Source organism: Amblyomma mixtum, chromosome 2 (genome assembly GCF_055824585.1).
Source record: "Amblyomma mixtum isolate Tamu chromosome 2, ASM5582458v1, whole genome shotgun sequence".
Lineage (NCBI taxonomy): Eukaryota > Metazoa > Arthropoda > Arachnida > Ixodida > Ixodidae > Amblyomma > Amblyomma mixtum.
The window spans coordinates 318252480-318270919 of NC_143013.1; the positions used below are offsets into that span (position 1 = coordinate 318252480).

The window sequence follows — 18440 nt, forward strand, 5'->3', positions numbered from 1 at the left end:
TCCGTGTCGGCAGCCGTATCGACAGATGTGTCCGCGTTTTGACGGGTGTCTACCGAGATATGTGAGACAGTTACTGCGTAAATTTTCTTTCCTCAAATACAATTTTCAGTTTCTTCATTACGGCCCATCTTTCTTCTTTCACTGCCACTTCCTCCCTTCCTGTACGGTGCGGTTAAGGTGCCCGCCGAGATGACTGAGAATTACTGCGCCGTTTCCTTTCCTCAAAAAGCGTTGCGTTCAAAGGGCAAGGCATCGCGCCGAACGGATGGTGGCGTTCCGTGGACTCCCTGGCCGCGCTACAACACGCTGTCGCTTTCCACTCTTAAGGGCGAAGCTTAAGCGCCATTAATTAGCAGTCAATTAGTGATGAGTGATTAATGAGTATTTAGTCATTAATTAGTAGTTTGTCATTACCTCATCATCAATCATGTGTGACGTCATCCAGTGGTGACGTCACCAGTGTCACATAGGCAAAGTGGTGCGGAAAACGATTTCGCCTCTACGCACTTTAGACAGTCAAAGTGCCCCCTGAATTTTTTTCTTTCTTTAAACATCACATTACGCTTATCCTATCCAAAAGAGTACAATACTACATAATTAGAGATCCCTCACGCACAAGTAATTCGTCTCTGACGCCCGGGTTATACTTATTTGCCGATATACACGTAAATGGCCATTCTCTACTTTACATTCATAGATGGAAGCCCTCACACTACTCCTGGCGCAATGGTGCAGCGGTTAAGCGACGCGCCGCTACCCTGCAGATGGCTGTTTCAAATACAGCCACCGGGGAGGCTTAATTGTGAGATCCAAATTGCTCTTCACGAGCAACCTCTCACGGCCAATCATTAATTTATCTGCCACAGTCTATGGCGGGCAGGTTGCGATGATGTCACGAAGCCACGTGATCCGGGTGACAGGCGGGCCATTATCTTTTTCGCTCGCATTAATTGTAAAACATTTTATTCGCCGGGAAGAGCTTGGCAAGAAGTCGCGTTAAGTGGTCGAGAGTACATAGCCCTCCACGACTTTGTCAGCCCATTCCACCGCCAAAACTTGCGTTCTGGGGTCAGAGCTAGCCAGCAAGGTCTCCTACCGCTCGAGAGAAGGAGCTGTAACTAGATCACCCGGAGGTGGCTCTATTTTGCAGTCCCACAGGATGCGATCATAGGTGGCTCGTTGGCCACAGTGTTTGCAGTTTGGGTTGTAAAGATCTGGATAAATGTGCGCGAGGAGTGATGGGTGCGTATCGATCTCGTCTGTAGACGACGCCACGTAACCTCTTGTTCTTTACTAAGTCTTTTGTCTGGAGGGGGGAAAATTCTCCTCTCTAGTTTAAAATTATTGGTGAGATCATGATATGCGATCATGGAGTCCTTCGGGAAATTCAGGGAGCCAGACTCAACGCCACCGCCGCCGACGACGACGAAGATGGCGGATTTTCTGCAGGACGGGAGGGAGCCTTAATGACAACGCGTTAAAATGTGAAGATGTCAGAAATGGTTCCGTCTGCGGTAGTAAAAACTACGCCAACTGTCGTCCAGACAAGCAGCAATAAAAATGAGGTGTCAATGTCCAGCTAGATGTCTGCTCCACAAGTGCGCAATATAACGAACGCAATGGCTACATATCTCAAGTCTGAAACTAGGTTAGCACGAACAAATTACAGAGCACGCATGTGGCAACGACGCGGTTTGGTCGGTGCTATATTTTTTTTTAATTTTTGCAACTTAATCTTCTTGTGCAGTTTTGAAAATCGTTCTTCAAATTAGGGACGCTTCTCTTGTGTCGCAAGAACTTCTTTAGGCCTTCGTGGCAAAAATCTGCTTCAGCAGCTTGGGAAGAAGCAGATGCAGGTAGCAGTGATGTTCGTCGTGGATCGTCGTTTGTGGCAATGGAAATGATACACGAGATTTAATAAATCAGTGTACAAAATGCGACCTCTTCTACTTAGGGACGCATCTAGTTGTGGCTGCTACTGCAGAGTTCTGCAAAATAAGTGGCTCCCAGATTTTCTTTGGCTTTTATTACTAAACTTGCATAACATAAATACGCCCAATTTCTGTACAATCAGAGTCAAACTTCACACTTTGGAAGCGAGTCAATAAAGAACGTGAATTTCCTTTTGATCAGCAGTTGGCAGTACTAAGACGTAAATGGAAAACACTCAGATAAGTTTTCATTCACACTATCAACAGAGGTAGCGAAATAATGCTAGGTAAAATACGTACACAATTATTTTCGCAAGCTTTTAGCAAAAATGTTTCGTCTTATGTTGCAAGAGGAGCGCGAATATGCCACTGACCTTGACAGTTTAAGCCGTGGTCTAGTAATACCATCCTTGGCACTGTTGAGGCAAGCGGCAACGTTACCTAAAACGGGCACGCAATGCATGAATTCTCGATGACGCAGGGCACTGTAATCTCAAAAATCCTTAAAACTACATTGTTGCCATGGCTTCAGGTACCCCTACTATTGCTCATACGGCTAATTTAAAGGGCTTCGGCAACGCTGTAACGTTCGTAGTCAGTAAGCACCGATGAAGAACACAGACATTATGCTCGCGTCAGGCCAGGCGACATAAATTTCTAAAGCTTTAGGGCACATGAAAGCTATTCTGTGCCCACTTCACTGCCATGAATTCAGAATACAATTTTGCCACACAGAGATCTCTCAAAGGTATTTTCCGGTCTTGTAAAGCTTGAAATACAAACTGCCACAGTTAAAATAATTCCTTCCTTAAGTATTCTTCTGCTACTGGGAGCGTTTCTATGATTTGAGCTAATGAGTACTGAAAAGGAAAGACCGCATTCACTACCGAAAGCAGTCCTAATTAAACGAAACAGCACTGCTTTGTCAAATGAAAGTTTTACCGAAAACCTAGCAATACACAGCCACATACAAACCTAGCTATAAGAAAGAGTATTATGCGCAAAAATTATATATATTCATAGCACTGTACAGCAACTGTGTTACTTGCCTTAATTGCCCTGCTACCAGTGTCGTGGTCCAGTCTAATATGGCGCCCTTTCCAGAAGCCACAAAGAAAGTGTTCACTTTTTCAGAGGGTGCTCGTACCTTCCTCGTCGTCCTCATAGGAACACGAAGTCGTCTGCACAAGGTCGACGACTGCAATGACGATTGGAGCCATAATCGAAGTTGACGCCGTGTTTGGGATCCACACAGAGAGTGCCATTGTCACCAGCATGAATCCCAGTAGAAGTCTGAAAATATGACGCGGAAGCGAGAGGTATTTGCGGATATAGTCTGCCAGCAGTGATTTTTTTTTCATATTCCTACAAACTTACTGGCAGACAGAAATCTACAAACTGAACATGAATTAGCCTATATGGGAGTAAAAAAAAATGTAGGGTTTTAACGCAGCTGAACCGAGTAGGCGCACGAAAGCATGCGCTCAGCCTGGTTGTCGACGATGTACCGTCTTTGTCAAAAGAAACCAGGCTGCATGGTTTGCTTCTAGCTTGTATAGTGGAGCCCTTGTGGCTATCCTAAAGATCAAAAGGTGCTCGAAGGTCAGAAGACCCCCAGTCCTTACCTTTAACGACCATTTCAGCTTCAGGTAAGCTGTAAAGGCTCCACTGCACGAAGAAGAGCTAAACCATGCAGCCTGGTTAATTTTGACAAAGACTGTACAATGCACAGCGCGAGAGTATGTTGCAGTTTAACACGAGTCTCGATAGGCTGCGGCGATAGCTTAGTGCCCTCGTGCAGTGGCCAGCAAAGCTGAGCTCTTCGCGTCGCCTGCACAGCCATCAGAGTCCTCCATAAAGTCAAAAATAAAATTGCAATAAAGAAAAGTGACCGGCAAGGAGACACGATCTCGCCAATGTTATTCACTGCCTGTTTACAGGAGATAATTAGGGGCGTGAAATGGGAATAGTTGGGGTTTAAGAGTTAATGGAGAATACCTAACTAATGCGCTATCATGGATGGCAATTTGCCAATATCCCTCAAGAGAAAAGTATACAACAGCTGTATCTTACCGATACTCACTTAAGGGGCAGAAACGTGGAGGCTAACAAAGAGGGCTCAGCTTACGTTACGGACAATGCAGAGAGCTATGGAAAGAAAAATTATAGGTGTAACGTTAAGAGATCGGAAGCGGGCGGAGTGGGGGAGGGAACAAACGCGAGTTAATGACACCATAGTCGAAATCAAGAGGAAGAAATGGGCTTCGGCAGGGCATGTAATGCGAAGGCAGGATAACCACTGGTCCTTAAGGGTAACGGAGTGGATTCCAAGAGAAGGCAAACGTAGCAGGGGGCGGCAGAAAGTTAGATGGGCGGATGAGATTAAGAAATTTGCCGGGATACAATGGCTCCAGTTGGCAAAGGACAGGGTTATTTGGAGAGACATAGGAAAGGCCTTTGCGCTGCAGTGGGCGTAGTCGGGCTTATGGTGATGATGACAGTAGTGATGACCTTGCTCTTAAATCAGAGTGCGCTAGAGGACATCTTACTCCCATTTTGTTCTCATATAGGATCATCCCCGTTTGGAGTGTACTGCAGCCAACAGCGCTAATAGAATATTGTTTTACTGAAATGTTAGTGAAAGAATCTGATCCTTCAAATAGAATTTTTTCTTTCACTGAACAAACTGTTTGTGGTTGTGTTCTCGTACTAGAACATATAGACAGTGCGTTCCTCTCACACAGTGGATGCAACATCCTCCAGCGATCTAGTCATTCTACGAAAATTGCGTCCGTCCTTTTTCCACCATGGTGATACTGGAACGTCTGCGTGTGTGGGTGCATATTCTTCTTCATGGCGTAATATTTTATTTCTTTGTCACAGATCGATAAGCGCGTGCGGATTTCGTAATAAGAGCGTGTTCATAGTGAACAATACGCTATACTTGTACAAGAGAAGTACTAGCTTACTACTTCTGCCAGCCAGGGTAAGAACGCATTGTGTTACTGCAGTTACCAAAAACTGGTATCAGTCTCAGTCCAGTTCTATATTTTCGCCTGTAAAATGTTTTTTTTTTATATATATATCTATAGCGGTCATTACCCCTTGCAGTGTTCCCTGGGGCAACGTGTGGAATCGAATCTGAAAATCCAGCTACGTAAAAATTGCGATAAAGGCGAAGTTAGCTACAATAAGAGCAGTGACCGGCATGAAACGTCTGATGTGAGTGTAAAGCAAAGAAGGCAGCTGTTGCATTTACCTCAGGTTGCTTGTTCCTATTGCGAGCAGTGATTTCAACGCTATCCTTTTATGAAGATTGCTCGTCTCTACGGCTCCGGCCATGATGAGGGAACACAGCATGACCATGCCGATCTCCTGCGAAAATGCGACCCATTTTCACCGAAGTGCAATTTCATTATGCTGCTATCCAGTTGTCTCATTGCATGCTCTCAACTGTGCCCGGAACAAAAGAAACAAAAGGGTATTGTAAAAGAGAAAGCACAGCAGCGAAGACAGCCCACAAGAGACGGAAGGGCGCGGGCATGAAAGTGTGTGAACAGATCACCTTTGGTGGGTGCTGCAGGGAAGCATGCGCTAGAGTCCCACTCTTGCTAACAAGCAAGCTGCTTCGTTGGTGATACTATACAGGCACCTGTTAGAAACGGCTGTTAGATCGCTTTTATTTCCGAACCTTTGTTTGCTTTTCACAACAAAGCCAGAGGCAAAAACAGGGAAGTCACCAATCATTAAACTCTTTCATATGAGCAAAAACACATAATTTCGTAATAAGTTGTCCAGCGGCTGACGATACGTTTTTCTTAAAGGAAAGCGGCTGCCTTTTCTGCCGGTTCTGTTGCTGCAGATTTCATCCCGAAATGTGACTTTCGCCACGGCATGTGGCGAAAGTCACATTTCCGGGCAAACATGGCATGATAGAAACATGCAAAAGGACCGACATCATTGAATAATAATAATAACAAATTGTTTTATTTCATCTTTTCAGTACAGATGATAATTTGATAATATCCCAATAGAAACTAAGAAAGAGAAGTGGTCTATGGACAGGACACGTGATTTAACAAATCATCCGTGGTTTTTAGCGGCTATTTCTTACAAATACAAAGCGGAAACTACGGTAGGGAAGCGTAGTCGAAAGCGACAGAGAATATGACACAGTGCAAGTTTGGAAAATTCAGTCATGTTTCATACCGTAAACAAAAATTCTCTCAATTAGACCCTAAATATTTTATTTTAGGCCCTTTTTCCCGACAATATCTGCACAAGTGAGACAATTTCGATTATTAAAATTCCCTGGGACTCTAACAATTCCCTTTTCGCCAAATTTTTACCCTTCAAAGTGCCTGAAAAAAAGGAAACATCCCCGAATGGAACGTCATTGAGTAAATTTGCAGCGACAGATTTGATACAGTACATACGGGGCTGGAAAAAATTGCTACGTATCAAAAGACTTTTTTTTTCTGTAGTGCTTCAAAATTCGACGTGCAGTGCCGACGGTGATGAAGCCAGGCAAACACCCTCAGTGGTTTGTGCGGGCGGTGACAAAAAAAAAAAGTACACACTCACATACGTGGACAGCATTGGCAGTAAAGACGAGACTCACGTTGAGGTAGAAAGCGGCAACTTTCTGCGAGTTGAGGATGCCGAACAGGGGGAACAGGAAGACGGGCATGAGGGCCGTGGCCGCCAGCGGAATGGCCTCTGCCGACCAGTAGAAGGCCATCCAGAGGAGGATGTAGGCGCACCAGCCAGCCTGCGTTTCCGAATACCGCAGATGAGGAACAACGCTGGAAAAGTGTTCTCAGAACAGTCCGGCTGCCGCATCCAGTGTAATCTTTACATCAGACAATGTACGGCCTTTCTTACGGAATATCCGGCCCACTTAGCTACAGACGCGAATAAAGTACGGAACGTGCCCTGGGACCTCCGCAACGCTGTTTCTATCTACAAAACCCTCGAGACAAGAAAAAGGTTGCTTGTTTCTTCCTGCTACCTCGGCCCCGCAACATCGCCACAGGAGCCTGTTAGAGTGGAAACGTTTTTTGCATAACATTTTTTTACAAAAGCTGCTCAAAATCTGGGCCTCAGAGGATTATTACCACCTGTTAGCACGACTGGGAATCAACCTCATCTGCTTTCTTGATGAGCACGCATGCCGCACCTCCTTCAAGGAAGAAAATTTGTTGAAGGCACTACTATATCTCTTAAGTGTGTGAAGGCGAAAGCCATTGAGTGATTGTAAAACATTTTATTCGCCGGAAAAAGCTTGGAAAGAGGTCGCGTTAAGTGGTCGAGAGTTCGCAGCCCTCGACGACTTTGTCAGCCCACTCCACCGCCAAAACTTGCGGTCTGGGGTTAGAGCTAGCCAGCACGGTCTCCCACCGCTCGAGAGAAGGAGCGGTGACTAGACCATCCGGAGGTGGCTCTATTTTGCAGTCCCACAGGATGTGATCGTAGGTGGCTCGTTGGCCAGAGTGTTTACAGTTTCGGTTGTAAAGATATGGATAAATGTGCGCGAGGAGTATTGGGGTGCGTATCGATCTCGTCTGTAGACGACGCCACGTAACCTCTTGTTCTTTAGTCCGGCTTTTGTCTGGAGAGGGGAAAATTCTCCTCTCTAGTTTAAAATGAATTGTGAGATCATGATATGTGACCATGGAGTCCTTCTTGAAATTCAGGGAGCCAGACTCATCCACTGCCCGGTCGACGAAAACTCGGGCTTTATTCTGGGGCGCCTCGATCCCCGGATTCCCCGAATGGGCTGGGACCAATATCAATTCGGAATAATTTGATGAGAATTTGGTTGCGTTAAGGATTCTAAGGGAGGTGTTTGTAATTCGCCGTTTTGCGAAATTATTGATACCCATTTTGGAATCGCTGAGGATGATGCTCTCTTGGGTGTGTCCTAGAGCGAGGGCTATAGCCGCCTCTTCTGCCGTTTCAGAGGATTTCGTTTTGATTGTTGCCGAGACGACGTGGTCACCATTCTCGTTCACAGCCACAATTGCAAAGGCATTGGTATGTTTGTATTCTGCCACATCTACATGAAGTGTTCCAGCGCACTGTCCGTATTTATTATGTAAGGCTTTGGCTCGTGCTTGTCTTCTACCATTTGCGACTCATTGCACTGATCTGAATTTGCCGCGCTTGAATTCGTTTTACGACAGAGGAGAAGAGCGTGGCGAGAGGAAGCGGTGACGTCATGTTGCGCATGCGCAGCGCGTCTGCAGTTGTTGCTTGACGGCGGATCACACTGCTTCGACGTCCTTTCGTCTGATGTGACGTCATCATCCACTTTTCCTTGTTTTTGAGCAATTTTTACCCAAATTATAGCTCTTTCGGTGATCTTAAGTACTAATTACGCTTAATTATATATTTTTAAATGTAATTCGACACAGATCCGGCGTTTTTTCGCCCATTCTGTGATAATTCTCACTATGCTCTGACGACTTACGGTGGATGCGATGTCATACCGTTTCCGTCGCTATATCGACGTCGGCGCTATATTTTTATTTATTTATTTATTTATTTATTTATTTATTTATTTATTTATTTATTTATTTATTTATTTATTTATTTATTTATTTTTTACCTGCATCGCCCCGCAGGACATTACAGCAGGGGGGCACAGACTTCATTATAGGTATCAAACAATTATTGCAGTGCTTGGAAAAATGCATCATTAGATGTGATACATACAATGCTCGATGGCAAACTGTTCCAGTCCCGAACAGTTCTAACAAAAAAAAAGAAAAACGCAAGACGTCACCCTTGCAAGAAAATTCCCTGACCTTCAAGCAGTGGTCCAGTCGCTTTGAGATATAATGAGGTGCCTGGATATATTTTTCGCGGTTTATGCCAGTTTTCGAATAATAAATATCATGAAAAAATTTCAGTCTGATGTACCTTCTACGGTCCTTCAACTCTTGCCAGTTAAGTTTTCGTTTGCTTTCCGTCATACTAATTTGCCGATTATAATTACCAAGAACAAATCTAACAGCCCTATTCTGAATTTTCTCTAATTTGCCTACGACGCATTATCGACGCATTTCGTTGTTTTCCTTGTTTTTTTCGCTACAATTGGCTATAATTAATTAACTAATTACTGCAAAGTAATCAAACTTGACGTCAGGGTTACATTTTGTCCCATTTATCTGAGGCTGCCATTCGTTTTCTCCTTTCTCCTATCCTGATTAGTTGCCGCGTTATTCATGGAAGATGGCGCTACACCGGACGCGACCTTGGCCGCAAGAATGAGCCATAAAAGGCTTTCGCCTTAATAATGTATGGCTTCGACCATCGGGGACTACAGGTCCGACTTACCTGGGGACAGAAAATAGATTATTACTGGCAGCAGCGACACAACCTTAGACAACTGATTTTGTAGACTTTTTTTTTCTTCTTGAAGAAAGGTTACAGAAGCAAATTACGATTTGCGGTTGCTTATTGCGCGAAACACCAAACAGAAAACGCAAACATACCTTCCCCTGGACATACATTGCCACTGGGAGCAGCAACAAAGGCACACCGATGATGTACAGCAGTCGCCAGGATTTTCCTAGTACTCTGGTGCTTAGAGACATTTTGGCGCAGAGCTTCTCTGAAACGAATAAATGCGTATTCTTCACTTAGTAAAGCAAATAATGTTCATAGAAGACTCAGTGCCAAGGTCGTAAAGTATTACAATTTAGTCATAGCTAAAAATTACGAGGAACTTTAGCGGCTAAAGTGGCGAAAGGCGAAAGCCTGAGTGCTGCATTCTGCTACGCGATTGTTCACTGCACATTTTGTTGGTCCATTAATTAACTGCCAATTAATGACGCTTAAGCTTCGCCTTTAGGAGTGGAACGCGACAGCGTGTTGTAGCGCTGCCACGGAGTCCAAGGAACGCCGCCACCAGTTCGGCGCGATGCGTTGCCATTTGAACGCAACGCTTTTTGAGGAAAGGAAATGGGACTGTAATTCTCTGTCATCTCGGTGGACACCTGAGCCGCACCGTACAGGAAGGAAGGAAGTGTGAGTGAAAGAAGAAAGAGGGGCCGTAATGAAGAAAATGAAAATTGTATTTGAGGAAAGGAAATTACGCATTAACTGTCTCACGTATCTCAGTAGACACTAGTCGAAAATTGTATTTGAGGAAAGGAAGTTGCGCAGTACCTGTCTCACATGTTTCAGTAGACACCCGTCAAAATTAGCGCGCGGTGACGTCACGACAATTTGGACCAATCTGAAACGCGTACAAATTCGCTTTACTAGTTGGTAAATTGGTTTTTGAGGAAATGAAATGTATCTGTCTCTCATATCTCGATGGACACCTAAACCTCGCCGTAACGGGAAGGGAGGAAGATGGGAGTCAACGAAGACACCGTATTCACTAGACTCACCTTTGTTCATTCCAAACCATCGAGCTGGCATGGCGCAGTGGTAGCGTGCTCGACTCGCACTCCGGAGACCGGGGTTCGATTCCCAAGCTCGGCCAATTTCTTAATCGGTTTTATTTATTTATGTGGTTTGACTAGAAAGGTTAATTCGACTAATTGGTTGAGTAAGCAATTAACTAAACTCAGTCAAACTTTCTTGGAGCATCACTATACGCTCCCTTTAATTGGTTGCATGGTTAGTAGCCAAAGTACAATTGGCCCCGTTTGAAATTCGGGCACTGTGACGTCACGACCGTTTCGACCAACTGAAAAGCGTGACATTTCTGTCGACAGCTCCTGCTTACAACGATGAGGCATTAAAGGCTTTCGCCTGAAAATGTGCGTGATCGCTGTTTACGAGGGTAATGAAGGAGCACATTATAAGAGCCACTTCTGTTCCTGATGGTTCCAGCGCAGACAGCACAGCAGATGGTAAATAGGGTGCCTTCTTTTTCTCTGTTTTCATCGGCTCTGAGGTCATTTCATGTCTAAAAAGCGAACATAATTGAAAAACATTAGTGCTTATCACGAAATGGATATAGCACCTGATAAAGATCGTGGTCATAGAAAGGACACGAACTGTCGCAGTCGGGATGCTGCTGGAATCCAGCATTCGCTACTTGATTTCAATACATCACTTAAAGCAGAGTGGCCTGTAACTTGTTTTTTACACCTTCGCTGGTACGTTTTTTTTTTTTCCTTAAAGAGCCCTATCTGTCCTCTCATCGAGTTCATGGCTCGCGGCAGCCAATTAAGTGGGGACCAAGACCGAGTTAGATTTGTTTCATGTTCACCAGATGAGCGTCCTAAGTCATCAAGCGACACATATTCGTACGTTGTAGGACTATGACTTGCGACCAGTGCCGGGATGGATGCGATAAACGTACGTACGCAGAGTGCTCTCAGTTTCCACGACACTGAGTGAAGCCCGTTCTAACTGCCTTCGTCGTAGCTTGACTTGAACACGTGCGTCGGTCTTACACGCACGGTCTGAGGCCAAGGTGATGGAAAATTTCAGGTTACCGGAGCAACGTAAGAAGGAAGACAACCTCGTGTTATCATTTCTGTGCAAGTCGGCGCAATAATAGGGTTTTTATGGACGGCAGTAAAGCGCGGTAGCTTATTCTGCGGAGAAAAGTAAATATGAAGATAAAGCAAGCTCTCCTCTGGCAGGAAAATGTGTGGAGCAAGGCTTTGTTTGAGCAGTGGTTGATATTTCGCCGTTCCCTTAGCTCAGACTAGCGATATCGCTACCCACATACAAATGAAGCCTTGAATTGTTGCATCATTGTAATGGTTTTGGGGTTACGCACTGTTCTACAACATTTAGTAGCCTGTGTCGGCGTCCCGGAACTACTTGTGTTCTGTCTAATGACAGAACATCAAACACTATGAGAATACTCTCGCGAGCTTCATGCATGGTCGGCTCCCTTAGTTCCCATGACCGAGGTTTGGAATTATTCATTAACTTATTCATTCAGCGTTCAACAGCGGCGCCGACACTACTTCTCTAATTTGAAAAAAAAAGAAAGAAGCTCCGGACTGTTTTATAAAGCTAGCTATTGTGCGAGGTGTCAAACAGAAAAAATATAGAATTTCAGTTTTTCATTTTCGCCGTTAATTTTGCACTCAGATATATTTAACTGCCTGCCAGCACGGCAAGGGACTCTTAGACTAGTCTCCATAAAAACTCTATTTTCACAGCATGCCTTTCCACTCACTGGACAGAACGCAACATTAAACTGTTAGCTGCTGCATACATGTGCCTCAGCGCACCACAATTCGTTACCAAAAGCAAAAAAAAAGAAGAGGTGCTGCTCGGTCGCGAATGATGACTTTTGAATAATTTGAAATGTCGTTCATATATATTGTTACATTAGGCTGTGCACGCACTGATATGCGCATAAGGAAGGAAGAAGAAGAAGCTCGTGAGTTTTTGGAGAAGACGACGCCATTATTTAGAGGACAACAACAACAACAACGACGACGGTCGAGCAGCGTCGGCTGGTGCCTGCAGAAAACGCCTGTTGTTTGAAAGCCCTGTCTTCCGTGTCCGCGCTCTGCAATCCCAAGCGGAACTACCCCGTAACACCTTGGTGGAGGCGCTTTTCGATCCCCCTGGCCACAGCTCCTCGTATTTCCGCGCCAGAAACCTGGATTTGCGCAGTGGACGCCATCTCCCCGAGCTCACCCCACCGACTGCCTCAGTAAGCATGGTATCCCAGGACGCATCTTCCGCTACGGAAACTCCAGCTGCCACCATGGTCTTGACCAAAATCCGCCATCCGCCTATTTTTAACGACGAAGACAAGACGGATGTTGAAGATTGGCTCGATGAATCAGAAAGGTGCAGCAAGAATAACCGGTGGGTTATTCTTGGGTTATGGTGGGTTATGGTTTCTGAAATAAATTTCAAATCCCAAAACCTGTCAAGTTCACTGCCGCTTTGGATGATTTTCGCTTGCCATGTGAAGACAATCGGAGTTTATTTGCCATCTCTGGGATCCTCTCATCTAATGGCAGTATTAGCATTCCGTGAGCTTATATCTACAAAATCCGATCTCGGGTAGAGTTCAGAATGAACATGCTGCGAAACCTTCGGGAAAGGGTCGCTTATAGATCGGGGCTTATATGCTGGTGCCTTTGCTCCTTTTAGGCTTGACTACGCGAAGCTTGAAACTCTTCACTCATCTGAAAACCGCGATTCGTAGCTGCACGAAGTGCGCTAAGGGGAGAAATTGCAGTAAGCGCAGGAAAAGAAACACTAAAGTGCACTAGACACAAACTCAAAAAGTGAAAGATGACTTCCGATGGGACTGTTGCTCAAATAACGATGAACACAGCTAAGTTCATAAGCTTCAAGATGAACAAGCAGTAATTCTAATTCAGCAACGTGTACAACAGGTTTAAGCAAACCTGCAGAGTCTGGAGAAAACTCCATGACTGAGATTTTATCGCCTCCCTGACAGAACGACTAGTACGAAAACAATACGACCTAGAAAAAAAATGCGAGTGTAGTATAAACGTAATCGTGATGAACGAAACCTGTGAATATAGCTGATGAGTCTAGTTTTGACACACAACGCGCATCTTCAGATTTCTGCTCATATTTAAGGAAGCACGGCAGAAATTTGGCATGTATCCATAATACTAATCTACCAAATATACCGCGTAGAGAAACACGCAGAGCAGGACGCGTACTCAAGCGAAGGAACTCACACGAATGACGCTGGAGAACCAACTGATTTTTTTTTACTTGATCAAACAATCTGGCAGACCAGGGCTTAGATAGATCGGGGTTTAGATGCTGGTTTCTCTACCCGGTTCCATGCACTATGCCCAACAAGCTACGTTTCGACAATTCTACCAAACATATTAACGAAAATTGCATAACAAAAACCAAACCTTGATATGCTTATAACTTCTTACCTTTCCAGGACACTTCCGATGGTGCCGGAGACAGCTGGCCGGAGGAATTTTCTTTTTTCATTGTTACTGTGATGCTCGCTCAGGACCGCGCGGTTCAACGAACTATAAGGGTCATTAACCACGAGCTAATGAAAATTGTCGTCCGCGTACCTCGACCGCGACGTAGCTTTCTGTTGGCGCCTCTCCACTATACCTTGCCCTGATGTGTGAGACGATGCTCCGGATCGCGCCGGATCCTTCCGAATCTTATCTTTTAGCTCACTTTTGAATTTGCTTTCTTTGTTCGTGACTGCCGGCCTGGCAAGCGCTGCACAATCTCCGAGGGAGGCAAAAGTGACACAAGAAAACGTGTCGCCGCGGGGAGGGCGAGGCGTGCGTCACCTAGGACTGCAATAATCCCTGGGGTGCTGTTACACGAACGCGCCCCAGCGCATGTGGCAATACCCGACGGTAGGAGCCCCGACACGATAGGCCAAAAAGAGGCGGAGTGAGCTCGCGAGTTGCGAAAGATAACGGCGCTGCAAGTGAAGCACATGACCACGAGTGCCCAAGGGAAGTGGCCCCTTCGGACTCGTTAAGACCTAGAAGCCGCCGGGAACTCCGTCCTGCCAACCGTTCGTCGACGCAGCCCACGGGAAACGGTTCGATCGTACAGCGGATTGGAGAGCCCTGACGTCGGTACTCATGTTCCATCACTGGTAGCACAAGGGCAGCAGGTCCATGTGTCATTATTAATGCTAACGGGTGCCCGTGAACCCTCATTTCATGACACGGCAGAACGACGTCATTATTCTGTCAACGTTCTTCAATACTTACGCAAAAATGCGGGGCAATAGCAGCATATGAGAGTCAATACAAAAGTGGCACATACTACAGGGCCGGAACGGCACGACACTGGCTGATATGAAATAAACAACGTACATACTCCCGTTGCCGCATTTACGTGTGTAAGCACATGACTGCACAGATGTCAAATCTAGATAGAGGCCGCCGCAGTCGCTCAGTGATTATATCGTTCGGCTGCTGACCCGAAAGACGCGGGTTCGATCCCGACCACGGCGGTCGAATTTTGATGGAGGCGAAATTCTAGGTGCCCGTGTACTGTGCGATGTCAGTGCCCGTTAAAGAACCCCAGGTGGTCGAAATTTCAGGAGCCCTTCACTACGGCGTCCCTCATAGTATGAGTCGCTTTGTGACGTTTAACACCCATAAACCAACCATGTAAATTGTCGTGACACAGCACTTACCGTAGAGGCATCAGCGACCACGCTGCACCATCGTCATATGACTGCTGCCGTTAAGTTAATTGCAGACAGCGTTCCTGGCCACCTGTACTGCGTTGCAAGTCGCTGTGGTGGCTCATTGGTTATGATGTACAGCTACTGACCACGAGTCCACAGGTTCAACCCGGCCACAAAGCATGAATTTCCTTGGAGGTAGAAAGCGAAAGCGCCCATATGCTAAGTTTCCGGTGCACATTATAAATCCCCAAGCCTCATAGCTGCCCGCTGCCGTTGACAAGTAAAAAAAAATCGGCAGAGAAGACTACTTACGCGTGGGATAGTCTAGGATAGGAAAACTTTTAATGTCCAACAGAAAGAGGGTAGCCAGAGGGCTACCCGCCTAGACGACGGCCGAAAGGTCTTGACTCTCGGCGGCGGCTTCGGCCAGTCGGACGAGTTGTAACTGAGTCGCCGGGTCGGAGCTCAGTAGTAAGGTCTCCCATTGATATTTTGTGTTTATACCTCGTCCCTCCCGGGTAGCATGAGGACATTCCCATAGTATGTGGTCGAAGGTGGCCCTAAGTTCGCAGTTTGCGCATTTTTCTGAAAATTGCCCTGGGTACATAAGACTCCAGAGGGCCGGGTTTGGAAAGGTGTAAGTTTATAACCGGCGCCAGTTGATGGCTTGGTATCTGGACAAGGATCTATCCGCTGGAGGAAGTCTAGCTCGTTGCAAACGATAGTGTTGTGTAATATCTCTGTAGGTCACCATGCGATCCCTGTCTGTAAAGACCACCTCGCTCTGGTCCGCCCGGAAAGAAAAGCCTCGGGCGAACTCGTGGGCCGTCGTGGGAATGCGAAAGTCTTTCTCTCCCTGGGTGCACTGACACCCACCTATACACACACGTTATGACACCACCTGGAAGACTGTACGATAAACCGGCTAGAATTTCTTTGGAGGAGACGGTTCCCGAAGATTGGAAACACGCCGAAGTAATAATGATACCTAAACCTGGTAAAAAGCTACAAATTGAAAACCTCAGGCCCATATCACTCACGTCGTGCCTTGGCAAACTTTACGAACGGGTGGTAACTTTAAGACTGCAAAATTACATGGAAGACAACGACTGTGTACCACATACCATGTTCGGCTTCAGAGCGAAGCTCTCGACGCAGGACGTTCTCCTCCAAATACAAGAAGATGTCCTGCGAAACGTACCTCGGACGGGAGAAAATGTCATAATGGCCCTGGACATCAAAGGGGCATTCGATAACGTCAGCCACGAAGCGATCCTTACGGGCCTAGACAAGCTGGATTGCGGGCGCAGAATCCACGGCTTCGTCAAAGCCTTCCTGTCCGACAGAACTGCCACCATCGGCATAGGAGACCTTCGATCGGACAAAATTCGCACTCCAAATAAGGGAACACCCCAAGGGTCAGTTATCTCCCCCTTACTTTTCAACATAGCTATGATAGGCCTAGCTCGAAAACTAGAGAACATCGAAGGCATCAGGCATGCAATGTATGCTGACGATATAACAGTCTGGACAAACACGGGTTGTCTCGGAGAGAAGGAAGAAAGGCTACAGCAAGCGGCCTCTTGTGTAGAGCAATACCTCGCAGAAAGAGGACTCGCATGCTCGACCGAGAAATCGGAACTGCTGAGAGTCTGGAGAGGCAAGCAAAACCGGACCGTCCCAACCAACGAGGACCTAAAACTCAACGTCTACCTTGACGGGACACCCATACCCGAAAAGACAACAATAAGAATTTTAGGCATGTGGGTTCAATCCAACCAGCGCAGTACTCACACTTTTACCCTGCTCAAAGCAACAACACTACAAGTCTCACGCATGATCACCCGCATCACCAACAGGCGACATGGCATGCGTGAAGAGGACACACTCAAACTAGTCAGAAGCCTTGTAGTCAGTAGAATCACGTACAGCCTACCCTACCAGTGCCTCAACAAAAACGAAATACAACAAGCGGATGCCCTGCTACGCAAAGCGTATAAGACAGCGCTCCGACTTCCGCGCAACACGTCAACCGAAAAACTCATGGCCCTGGGATTACATAACACCTTTGAGGAGCTACGAGAGGCGCAGCTTGAGTCGCAAAAACTCAGGCTGTTGCAGACAACGACTGGAAGAGCGCTCCTGCAGAGGCTCGGATACCGCGAGCAGATGCGAGAAATGACGAGGACGGCAACGATCCCCGACGAGCTTCGCAAGACCCTCAAGGTAGCGCCAATACCAAAAAACATGGATCCCAACCTCCATCGAGGCAGAAGAGAAGCGAGGGCCGACTTCATCGAAAGAACATACGCTCCTCAAGCCACGACCGTGTATGCAGACGCGTCTTGGAGAGGAGGAGACACCAAAATCGCTGTGGCGGCGGTGGTCGATTCGTCTTTACGCGAAATGACCAGCGCGTCTCTCCGAGGCTGCACAGCTGCAGAGTCCGAGGAAGTAGCGTTGCTCTAGCGGTTGCGGAGGGCTATAGAACCGGGCGGTCGCTAACAATACTCACCGACTCTCAAACAGCCTGCCGAAATTACATGAATGGCAGGATAGGTCGTCACGCGCTCCGTATACTCCTCGCAGCGAGCGACAGAATTAAAAACCAGGAAGAACAAAGCGACAAGATCCCACACAAAATTGTGTGGGTACCGGGGCACACGGGGGTGGCAGGGAACCAAGAGGCCGACAGGATAGCTCGAGGATACATTACTTTCCGAGCATCCGATGAGCCCGCGGAACTCGCGCCAGCACCCAGGGATTACTCGGCCATACTACAAAACTACAGAGGCAGAAGATTGCGGTATCCCCCACCGCACAAATCTCTCAGCAGAGAGGAAGCTGTCACTTGGAGACAATTACAAACAGGCTCTTTCCCAAACCTACATATACTAAACAAAATGCACCCTACCATATACGCGGACAAATGTCCCTGGTGCGACGGAAAACCTACTCTCTATCACATCACATGGGCCTGCCAAAAGATAGACGTGGTCCCAAAAATACAAAACCCGAGTGCGGAGCAGTGGGAGACTCTGCTGTCCAGCGACCGCTGTGAAGACCAAGAAGGTCTGGTACAGCGAGCTCAACGGGCGGCAGTGGCCAGCGGAGCCCTGGACTGAGGGCAACCGACCACTGATTAGAGGCGGACGACTTCGACAGAGAAGACTCCTGGGGGTAAAATCAAGGAGAAAACGTCTCTGAAGATGCTCCCAAACCGCAGGAAAAAGGACTAGAGTAAAATAAAGTTTTTCCTTCCTTCCTTTGGAGGAGAAATTCTTGAGGCCCGTGAACTGTGCGATGTCGAAATTATGCTTGCAGCAATTTACCTCACAAGCCGGAAGTGACGTAAACACCCAGCTGCAAGGTATGTCACACCACGTATTGCCAAACTCTAT

At 46.6% G+C, this 18440-nt stretch overlaps 1 protein-coding gene across 3 annotated transcripts in view; it reads right to left on the bottom strand.

Moving 5' to 3' along the window:
• Nucleotides 1-14250, bottom strand: part of LOC149365124 (Na(+)/citrate cotransporter-like) — a 28773-nt gene extending 14523 nt beyond the window's left edge. The window contains exons 1-6 of one of the 3 annotated variants that reach the window (XM_089575204.1): nucleotides 13799-14250; nucleotides 9431-9549; nucleotides 6553-6702; nucleotides 5191-5306; nucleotides 3079-3224; nucleotides 2306-2372 (exon numbers count right to left, since the gene is read on the bottom strand). In XM_089575204.1, the coding sequence (XP_089431330.1) occupies nucleotides 2306-2372; nucleotides 3079-3224; nucleotides 5191-5306; nucleotides 6553-6702; nucleotides 9431-9549; nucleotides 13799-13859 (659 nt within the window). In that variant the 5' untranslated portion in view covers nucleotides 13860-14250. Of the gene's footprint in view, nucleotides 1-2305; nucleotides 2373-3078; nucleotides 3225-5190; nucleotides 5307-5496; nucleotides 5584-6552; nucleotides 6703-9430; nucleotides 9550-10333; nucleotides 12676-13798 lie in introns of those variants that run through there. The other 2 variants (XM_089575205.1, XM_089575206.1) reach the window with 2 other exon arrangements.
• Between the last annotated feature and the right edge of the window lie 4190 nt (nucleotides 14251-18440).